Source organism: Etheostoma spectabile, chromosome 2 (genome assembly GCF_008692095.1).
Source record: "Etheostoma spectabile isolate EspeVRDwgs_2016 chromosome 2, UIUC_Espe_1.0, whole genome shotgun sequence".
NCBI lineage: Eukaryota > Metazoa > Chordata > Actinopteri > Perciformes > Percidae > Etheostoma > Etheostoma spectabile.
Window position 1 is genome coordinate 6,489,779 of NC_045734.1, and position 10,736 is coordinate 6,500,514.

At 42.1% G+C, this 10,736-nt stretch overlaps 3 protein-coding genes and 1 long non-coding RNA gene across 4 annotated transcripts in view; 2 read left to right on the forward strand and 2 right to left on the reverse strand.

Annotated features, from left to right (window-relative positions):
- fam83gb (family with sequence similarity 83 member Gb) overlaps positions 1-6,741 on the forward strand; it is a 10,985-nt gene extending 4,244 nt beyond the window's left edge. Inside the window, exons 3-5 of the mRNA XM_032541649.1 lie at positions 34-158; positions 1,930-3,319; positions 5,624-6,741. Of these exons, the coding sequence (XP_032397540.1) occupies positions 34-158; positions 1,930-3,319; positions 5,624-5,986 (1,878 nt within the window). The 3' untranslated portion in view covers positions 5,987-6,741. The remainder of the gene's footprint in view (positions 1-33; positions 159-1,929; positions 3,320-5,623) is intronic.
- Positions 1-7,648, forward strand: part of LOC116705522 (uncharacterized) — an 18,572-nt gene extending 10,924 nt beyond the window's left edge. The window contains exon 3 of the long non-coding RNA XR_004335950.1: positions 7,396-7,648. This is a non-coding gene — a long non-coding RNA (uncharacterized LOC116705522). The remainder of the gene's footprint in view (positions 1-7,395) is intronic.
- Positions 1-10,736, reverse strand: part of slc5a10 (solute carrier family 5 member 10) — a 22,607-nt gene that overhangs the window by 11,196 nt on the left and 675 nt on the right. The window contains exons 3-9 of the mRNA XM_032541676.1: positions 9,849-9,953; positions 9,137-9,196; positions 8,607-8,711; positions 8,371-8,476; positions 8,175-8,255; positions 7,878-8,083; positions 4,031-4,166 (exon numbers count right to left, since the gene is read on the reverse strand). Of these exons, the coding sequence (XP_032397567.1) occupies positions 4,031-4,166; positions 7,878-8,083; positions 8,175-8,255; positions 8,371-8,476; positions 8,607-8,711; positions 9,137-9,196; positions 9,849-9,953 (799 nt within the window). The remainder of the gene's footprint in view (positions 1-4,030; positions 4,167-7,877; positions 8,084-8,174; positions 8,256-8,370; positions 8,477-8,606; positions 8,712-9,136; positions 9,197-9,848; positions 9,954-10,736) is intronic.
- The window catches only part of gng13a (guanine nucleotide binding protein (G protein), gamma 13a), a gene marked incomplete at its 5' end in the record, with an annotated part of 26,097 nt that continues 24,399 nt past the window's right edge, over positions 9,039-10,736 (reverse strand). The window contains 1 exon segment of the mRNA XM_032541719.1: positions 9,039-9,100.

Below are 10,736 nucleotides of genomic sequence, written 5' to 3' on the forward strand. Positions count from 1 at the left end.
TGTGTGTGTGTGTGTGTGTGTGTGTGTGTGTAGAATCTGCGTGTCCGCTGCTGTGGAGGTGTGGAGTTCTTCACACGGTCAGCACAGAAGCTGCGTGGAGCACTGAGTCAGAAGTTCCTCCTGGTAGATGGAGACAAAGCTATCTCTGGTTCATATAGGTGAGCAGTGTACTACACAGGATGTTGTGAGTGTGCATGAACTCTGCACACTTCTGCATATTGTTTATTTGTGTATTTAAAGCTACTTTAATCAGTGTTTTAATTTTCTATGTGACGAGTGAAAGGAAGTGAGTGAAACTTACATGAAATAGTCACCGGACTCTGCAGTTCCACTTTCTCTACAGAGTGTTTGTTATATTTTAGCACATTGTTTTTTTTTAAGGCATTGTTGGCTCACAACTTTAGTGTTCAGTCGCACCGCTCTCAGCTAGTTTTCCCGCAGCAGTGGGCACACTCCCTGCCCAGCGCCAAACAGCAGAAAGATAAAGTTAGCAGCAGGGAGTAATGTGTCTGCTGGATGTGTAAATAGGCAACTGTCAGCTGACTCGTTCGTCATACCAACTGGAACACTGAGGTGAATAGGGTGACATTGTTGCAGCATGCAGACTTTTATCTGCCAATGCCAATTTTTGTGAACTAGGCAGATCATCCACTACTATAAACATTCACCTCAACACACACGAACATTTAGTTTTGTCACTGTCATCTATAGTTACATATTAACCAATACATATGGAAGGGAAGAGGTAAATCAGGAGAAGAGCATATTGTGATGCATGATCACTGGTGTAATGATTAAGATAAATTAAGAAGCCTTTTCACACTATTTTACAAATACAACCAAATTACGTTTGCCCCTCCCAACGGTGCTTAAAATAAAACTATATTGCTAACATCCATATATAACTTAAGACAAATGACAACATTCACACTACATACATCATAAAATAAGTGCAGGTAATTGAGATAATAAATATATTGCATAGTTATTAGCTGTTAGCTAAACTAACAAGCTTTCCGGTGGAGGCTAACGGCGGGCCGCTACTGTGGAACTTTCTTTAACTGTCTATGGGAACAAATTGTGCAGTGTCGTAAATCCTCGTACATCCTGATTATCATCTACGCATGCGCAGGATGGATCGTGCAGGCAGAACGAATCGTGTACCGACACTCCGCGTGGTGGTCGCGACACTAGTTGCAGTCTTCTCCTAAACAGAGGTGGCGCTATTGAGTAAAGGCTACTGTCATTGTCCTTTCTAAATAAAAAAAAAGAAAGAAAAAAAGGTAAACAACGGCAGAACTGGCAGCAGCATTGATCAGGTGAACTACTTTGTCGGATCAAGCCTTTCACTCACCATAAAAGAACTCATCTAAACCCAGTAACTTTATAGTGACTTGCAGTCACTCTGAGAGTCCTCGTTCAGGCTTCCTGTTTCCGCTTTGTCACGCCGCTAAAAAAGAAATAGAGTGTTGCGCGCCGTCTGGACGCGCACTCAATCTGCGTCATTTTGAGGTCACATTGGCGCGTGAATGCTTGGATGCGTCGACTGTAAAACAGCTCTTGTGTGTAGATTTAGAGTCTGGATGGCTTTTGGAAAGAAACTTGTCATTAGTCTGGTGGTTTGTGTTCTGATGGACCTGTAGTGTCTCCCTGAGAGCAGGAGATCAAAGAAATGGTGGCCTGGGTCAGAACTGTCTTTAACAATGTTTTTGCTCTGGAAAGGTAGCGGGTGTGTGCAAAATCCTGAAGTGAGGGGAGAGGACAGCTGATGATTATCTGTGTGGTGTTAACAGTGCTTAATTATGATTAAACCATAAACTACGCTTTTTCAGTAAGAGTTATGACATAGAAGAAGTCTGAGCACCTGTCAGATAAGCACATTAATAAGGTAGTCTCTGAATTTATGTTTCCATGTCTGTTTTATTCCAGCTTCACCTGGACCTCATCTCGTTTGGACCGTAACCTCATCACTGTGATCTCAGGACAGGCAGTGGAGACTTTCGACCTTCAGTTTCATGATCTTTACCTCGGCTCCAGAGGTGTGTCTCTCAACCACGTCCCCATGGTAGATGAACCAATCCCTGACCCGATCCCTCACGTGGCTCCTGCTCCGGTGTCAGCTGCTGTTGCTAGAAAGCTCATCAATCCCAAATATGCCCTTGTTACCGCGGGAACCCACACAAGTCCGACTCCTTCCGACCAGAATTCAAGCAACAAGAATCCCACTCAGCTAAAGATTACGAAAGAACGTCTTAAGCATGTCATTGAAGAGCCACCCTTACATCCAGGATTAGCCCATCTGGAGAAAGTGTACCTGGTCAAGTACCTGCCCACCTGGCCAGAGCCAGACCCACCAAGTGATGTGATCGGCTTCATCAACATCAGGGATGAAAAGCGAGCTAATCAGGTTCACTTACAGAGGTCAGAGAGGTTTGAGACCAGCCAGGCTATACGCTTTAGCGCACCACTAACGCTAGTTCAACCACCGACTGAGGAACCTGCGTCAGTTCTGGTCGCAAACGCTGCAGGAGCAGCAGAAAATCTCTCTGGGAATACAACAGCAGAGGCCTCTACTCCTGTGAGTCCAACCAACCAACAGCTCGAAAAGCCAATGCACACAGCTCCGAATAAAGACCAAACTGATGCAACTGATTCCAGGGAGCCTTCTCAGCAGCCCAACACACCTTTAACACAGGACGCACACAAACCGAATGCACCATCCCCATCCAATGTTACTGCTGATTCACAACCAACAGACCATGCTGAACAAACTCCAGACATTCAAACTGCAGCACCTCCTGTTCCTAAACGCCGCACCGTGCAGCTAGTCATTGACCCCGCCCCCTCAGAGCAGTCTGGCCATCCACAGGTCATTTTGATCAAAATGGACCAATTGGAAAGTCTGGATGGCTTCAACAAAAAGGGAACCCGGGAGGATCTGCCATTAGGCCGTGGCCGCATAACATCAAAGGCTGAAAGCAGCGACTCCGTCAGCACCGGCGAGGGCAGCCAAGACAGCACAAAGGTCATGTGTGACAGAGCAGCCAATGATGGTCCTTCAAGCACCTCCACAGCATCAGAAGAGGAGTTTTATGAATGTCCCCAGCCAGGGCCAAGTGACGCATTGACCAACGGAGTGACAACAGGGTCAGGGCGTGGGCATCGCCAAGGGGACGGATTCAACATGATGGCACGCCTCTCCCAGAGCATGCTGGATCTGCGGGAGCCCAGCCAGACAGACGACAGCAATGCCCTCATCCGCGAATCACAGCAGCTCCGCAGACAAGGACACGCATCACCGCATAGGCACATAGGACAGGTATTATGTTACATAAGACAGTATTCCAATCATTTAGTCTTGACACAATTAGTTGATCCATAGCTTAGTCAATTGACGTACAATTCATTGCCAGAAATGAATAGTTTAAGTCATTTATCAAGCAAAAATTGCACGTTTGCTCATTCCAGGTTGTCAAATGTGACGGTTTGCTGGTTTTTCTGTTCTGATTATAGCCTGTTGTTTGTTAGCCCGGCTGGTTGTTGTAATGGTCATTGGTACTGTTCTCTCACATTTTACAGACTAAACAATCACGCGGTTATTTGAACTGAAATAATCAACAGATTAATTGATACTAAAAAAGAAAAATGTATTGTTGACATGTTGTTTCTCTGTGTTATACAGTATAATTGTAAATTGAATATCTTTCGGTTATGGTTTTTTTAGTCGCAGCCGCAGACCACAATGACAAATAGATGTTGAGACAAAGCTAGTCTTAATCTGAATTTCTTCTTAAATGACACACACACACACACACACACAAACACACACACACACACACACACACACACACACACACACACACACACACATCGCCGTATGTTAGTTTGTTACAAGATTTATATAAATCCCACTTAAAATGGGTGTGTTTCACCATAATAGTCTAAACAAGACACTACCTGCATACAGTAAACATGTCATTCCTCTATCCATATTAAAGGTGTGTGTCCGCCCACATGGGTGTGCACGCACCTGGATAGAGAGCTCGGCTGATCATGCCAGGGAGGATGATGAAGACAAAGGGGAGCATCTTCAGATAGGCAGCCAGGATGGATGCTCCTTTCACATGACTCATGTTCTTAGCAGACAGGGAGCGTTGTACAATTACCTACATAAAGAGAGACACAAATAATAATAATAATAGTACTAACTTAATTTATACAATGCTTTTCAAAAGATATTAAAACAAGAATTGTATAGTGTAGTGAAATATACACAAATAGGATTGACATAAAGTGCATTTTTAACAGATAACATTTAAAAGAACAGATGCTGTAAAGCACACAATAAAAACAATTTAAGAAAATGCCCTTCATAAATAATGTGTTTCTAGAAGCGGGGTTAGGAAATATAGTCAAAAGCCAGCCCCATTTTTTTAATTAACTCTAAAACACACTGACTACTGAAAAGTTGCTAAAATTGGTGTTCTACACAATCTTCTATGGGATCTTGTGAGCAACCTTGCTTTGGCATTCTGAACTTGTTGAAGCTTGAATAGGTTTTACTGACTCAGACAGGAATCAAGAGAGTTACAGTTGTCCAATCAGGATGTGATAAAGCATGGATTGCATTAAAAATGTGAATATTTGTGGATATTTCAAAAAAGGATAAAACCATTTTCAGACATATTTGTGGTCATAGCTCTGTAGCCATTGCACATAGCATTGGTGCTGGAGCCTTGGTAGGAATCTGGCCCATTATGTTGTTAATTTAAGGCTAACTAGACTTTGACAGTGGAAGATGATTAGCTTGCTAACATATGCACAGATTTATATAGACGCTACTTTTCATTGATGTTATTTCAAACTACTATCCCAGTGTGAAACAGGGCTTAGCATGCAATATAATTCTTGAATGTTAACGACTTACATGTTCCAACTGACATTAAGCCCAGGGCTAGTAGAAGTGCAGTGTGAATTGTACAGCCTTGGGCTTCTGGTTAACTGTATTGTTAATCCACTAAGCTAAAAGAACACAGTGTAAAAAGCCCTATGGCATCATTTGAATCAAAAGAGTATCATCTTTTTTTTACATTTATGTGAGCTTATACCACGTAGAAAATAGCAAAGGGCTAAGCATTGTTCCCTGAGGTACTCCACGTGCTAAATGGGTAGGTTAGGTAGATAGGATTTACATTCTCCAGTGTAACCTGTATGTGCGTGGCCCTTTTGTGATCTCTATGTTGTTCTTGCGACGGATGAGGCAGGAGAGTCTACTTTACCTTGTGTATTCTGTAGCTTTAACAAAAAAGACAGGACATAACTTGTGTGGTCGCTACATCCGGTTAGATCCTCTCCGGTCATATCAGTAACAGCTCTGGCCAGAGCATGCACGCACATACCTTTGTCATCGAGCTGACCATGTCCGCACACACAGTCACACTCGAAATACACAGGCAGGAGGTATAAGTCCCCAAAGTAAAAGATTTAATGGTTATAAGGATATTCTGATGAAATGCATAAGACAGTCTAGATCATCTGTAGCTTCACAAATAGAAACCATGTTTAACTCTTCTGGATTGCATGATGCCATACTCATCTTTTTCTGCTTCTTCTCTCCGTCTAGTTGTTCCAGACCTCAAAATCTCAAGGTCTTGATGCCCGACAAAGAGGACCTAAAGTAATTATTGCCAAACCAGGAAGTTTCCACCGCCCCACCCGAGCAGCTGTCCCTGTGATTGGAGGACACCGCTACTGGCAGGGTCAAATGCTGCAGCCTAACTCGCGTGTAGAAACACGTTCCGGCCGGTCGCCACGACGCCATAGCCCAAATTACCGGAAAACTGATCAGGCCACGCCACAGCAGCCAGCCAACCCAACAGGGTTACTAGGAATATCTTTCTCAAAACTGAGCAATTTTAGACACTTAAGGCCACGAGTTGGAGTCCCGCAGAAGAAAGCGTCTCAAAATAACAAAGCCGACCGGTAGAACTTTGGGCCAGCACAGCTACCCAAGCATGATTGTTGACACAGACATCCTGCTAAGAAAGTGGTGACTCTTCGGTGTGGAATCTTCTCTATCTCTGGCATGCGTGTCATTTCCTATCTTTGAACCCTTAGGCTCAACAGATATATTTAATTGGGATTTTTTGACTACGTCAACAAGAGTTGGCAGTTTGATCTGATGATTTGTTTTAAGAGGTAGTGTCTGTAAATCACATCAACTTCAAAACCAATGCTTCATGGTGATAAGTGTCTGACTGTAGGGTTTTTAGTAGTGTCCAGGAGGGGTAATGAATTTAAGAGGCTGTGACTGATACCTGGGAGGAAATAAACCCACACATTTTTTAGCATGAATCTTTCCAAGAGTTGTGCTAAGAGTTCCACCAGAGGTAGGGTATTTTATGGATGATAACCAGTCAGCTGTGGGTCAGTCAGTCTGCCTTACCAACTCAAGCCCTTCAGTCATGTTAACAATCCTATGAACAAATATTGTTAATTACCCCAACTGCTTTTCACTATAAAATGAATTTTTCCATATCCATCTACTTAGATGCGGTGTGTCTGTGACATGCAAGATCAGATGATTATGTCTCGCCTCTGATATTACAGTCAGGCTCTCGTGTTGATACTGTACCACTGTGATTGGTTACTGTTGGTGTTAGGGTAGGGCTTTGGTGTTGATTGGTACAAATCCAATTTTAAACACTGATGTGGGACCAAAAGTAAATGTTGTAAATAAAATAAAAATACAAGTTGTTGCTGACTCAGCTCTGTTGTTGAATCATGCAGGAGTTAACATCTCAATGTTTCAAGAAAGTTTATCATAGTGAAAGGGAAAGTACATAACTCAAACCTATAGCATCGTCACCCAGACTATTCTGGAAATAATCCAGACCAGAAGTGTTGAATCATAGTGTGTTTGTACAGTGAAGTATTTTTAAGTATGTCTGCTTTTGCCTCAAACACTACTGAATAATATAATGCTAGCTTTTAGGTTTCTCGGGGGATTTTTGAAGTGTAGAGGTTTGTTTTTTCTTTTGCTGATTTGTGGATGCAGCCAAATTATTAGAATAGAGTGTTGTATGGTATAAGTAGTATGAACAAAACCAAACAAATTATACAATGAGATTGAACGTTCAGTAGTCAAAACAATTTCACCACAAGGTTCATTTAGTTGCTCTTTCTGGAGATTGAGTACTTCTCCATTCTGTCTTAGGGAGAGGACAAAGACACAGACTAAAAGAATTACCAAAAATGTTTGTTGGAAACAAAAAATAAATTTTCGGTAACTTCCTTCATCAACTTTGACCAAATTGCACCTTTTGAAGTTGAGTAAACACAATTATTTCTGTAAAATATACAAACACTTTGGGCATGATCACAAACCACTGGGAGCAAGGTGGTGATATTGCTGCACGCCTGTGTCCACAGATTTGAACAGTTGGTGGGTCAAAAACAACTGCAAAGAAACTGGCAGAAGAAGCTGGGAACATAGCCAGATATTAGATTTATCTTTGCATGTTAGACAGCGCTGGAGTTTCATTACAACTTTTCACCTACTCGTCCCCCTCCCATGCACCCGTCTCATGTTATAGATGTGCAAAGTATTTTTTACTGCCAAAACTATTAAAAAGACAGCACTAAAAAATCCATTGTATATTTTTAATGATAAAATTATTTTCAAAAGTGCCACCGGAAAACAAATTAAAATAAGATTAGATTCATTTTGGTAAAAAATGTAAGTTTTCCTACTTTACTGTAATTCACTGAGGGTTTTTGTGGCAAACCTCTAGTGGTCATTAAAGGAACTGCACTATAAGCTACATCTGCAGCAGTGATTGTGTATAATATATATATATATATTTATATAAATGTACCTGGTCAGTGCACCAGTACCAGGTGGCCAATATGGTGACCCCCAGAGTCATGCCGGGCCAGGGCAGGTCTCCATCGACGGCGTCTCTGAACAGGTGCATGGCATCCTGCCGTGGCAGGTGGCAGGTACTGTTGGGAATGATCTTACTGGGCACCGCCATGCTGTACGCACGCTCCAGGTTGCTGTAGCCACCAATTTCCTTGAAGGCTGTAGTTGGGGAACACAACACCAACTATAAAATCCTTAAAAATAACTGCAGTTGTTGTGTTTGTTTATAATTTATGATAATTGTACATACCAGTGATTGTTAGGATGATTGCGCCTATAATCATGATTAATGTCTGTAGAGTGTCGGTGTAGATGACAGCAGCAAGGCCACCTGAAGGGAAGTGAGGGGGTGTTATGGGAATCTTTTTTGATGTAATTAAAAATCAACAACATGAACGTACTTTTGCAGGATGTAATTTTTTAAATGTGTATGGTTGTTTGTGTACCTGCAATAGTGTAGAGAGCAGTGACCACTAGCATGAGGACAGTGGACAGGTAGAGGTTCCATCCCAGACACACCTGAACAAACAAGGCTCCAGAGAACAGGTCAGTCTGGACATGGAAACACAACACATCTGTCAACAATGCCAGCAAAGTCTCATAGGTGATATTAAAGGCTGGAAAGCTGATGCAGCAAAATAGTGAGTGTGATGCTGAGTCACTGTGTGTGACTTTGTCGTACGGATATCTTTGTGAAGACGGACAACAGTAGAGAGAGGACAGCAAGGTAGGTTCTGATCCTCTCTCCTCCGAAACGACGACCCAGGTACTCCGGCATTGTCACGATCTGAACACACACATGCACGCACGCATGCACAAACACACACACACACACACACACACACACACACACACACACACTAAACATCTTCAGCACATTGCAGCTACACAGAGGAGACAAACTTAATACTAATTTTGTACCAACTGACACAAATAGTGTGTGTGTGTGTGTGTGTGTGTGTGTGTGGTGTGTGTAGTGTTGTGTAGTGTAACACCCTGTTGGGGAATTTTCACGGGGGAATGCTGGTAAGGAGAATTCTCTTGGCACCTAAAGGTACCTGCTGAACCAGCCTTAACAAGCAGGGATGCACACGTTTGTGGTGTGTGTGGTGTGTGTGTGTGGTGTGTGTGTGTGTGTGTGTGTGTGTGTGTGTGTGTGTGTGTGTGTGTGTGTGTGTTGGTGTTTGTGTGTGTGTGTTTATACAAACTAACCCCTGAGGAGATGTAGACAGGCACAAATACCCAGGCCAGAGCCAGCAACACATAGGTGGCCTAAGACAAAGAGGGTAAAAACACAGAAAGAGGACAGGGAGGTTTGACCAGATGTCCACAGCAGTCACATCAGGAGATAAAGAAACCCTTACCCTAATCTTTTGGGTTAAACTGACTTAAAACTGAAACTTTAAGCTTGTGCAAGCTTTAGCTTACAGTTTTGCTTTGACTTGAGCCTCATGTTCTTTACAACACAAGGGTAATACAGCTTGATATTAAAAAACGTTCTGCTGCTGCCCCCTGCAGCGGGCTGCCTGCAACAGCCACTGAAGGAAGGTAAATCACTAACAGATTCATTTTATGTCTTTGGTTTGGAAACCTTCAACGGTATAATTAGACGAAATAGCTATGAGTGCTGATGCCAAGTGTTTTATTTTCAGATATCAAAGGGAGATTAGTTATTGTAGCTCTATGTTGTGTTTTACTCAAATAGTTTGTCTAGTCAGCCCTATTAATACAATACAAACCACACAAGAAATAACATGTGCAGTACATGGATTAGCAGATTAGCTCTGCTTTACTCCAGACTATAATGTGTTGCTATTAATAGATACATTAGAATAGCAACTCATAATGTTTTGTTTATTAGACAAGGTGTGTGTGTATGTGTGTGTATGTGTGTGTATGTGTGTGTGTGTGTGTGCGCACTCACATTCCATTCAAAACCAGCGACAGCAATGCCTCCTGCTGCTCCGGTCCCAGCCAGACCGATGAACAAACCTGAGCCTTCTGAACTGGCAAAGAGAGACGCTGCAATCTGTGTGATGGAAGAAGTATAGTTTGAGTTCAAATACCATACAAAAATGCAAAAATACTCTGTTACACGTAAAAGTACTGCATGCATAAGCTTACCTAAAAGCTACTTAAAGTATCAAATGTAAAAGTACTTGTTCTGCAGAAAAATGGCTAATATATTATTGTATTGTGTGATATTGTTATTTATGCTTCAATGTATAATCCTCATTTTACAGTCGTAGCTTAGCTGATCTAGGAGGAGCTAGTTTTAACTACTTCATTTAGTTTAGTCTGGTGGTTCCCAATCGAGGGGTCGGGCCTCCTCCAAAGGGTCACAAGATAGATCTGAGGGGGTCCTGAGATGAATAATGGGGCGAGAGAGAAGAAAAAGCTAAATTCTGAGACAGACTTGGAATCGTCACAATGGAGCCCAAACCAGACAACGCTTTTTCTGTGAGGGGTCACAACCCAAAAAGGTTGGGAACAGCTAATTTAATCTTTGTCAATGTGTTGTATTTTAAAAGCTATTCATATGTTCAAAAAAAGGAATGAAGTAAAAAAAAAGTAGAATATTTCCATAAAAACTGTAGTGGAGTAGAAGTATAAAGTATCATAAAATGGAATCCACAAATTACACATCGGGTATACAAGAGCTTATTAATATTTGCAGTTTATCAGGAAAAGCTTTATCTAACTATAGTAGACACAGACCATCCCAAGAATTAGAAACTTCTCTTTGATCTTTATCCACAAAAACACACACACACACACACACACACACACACACACACACACACACACACAC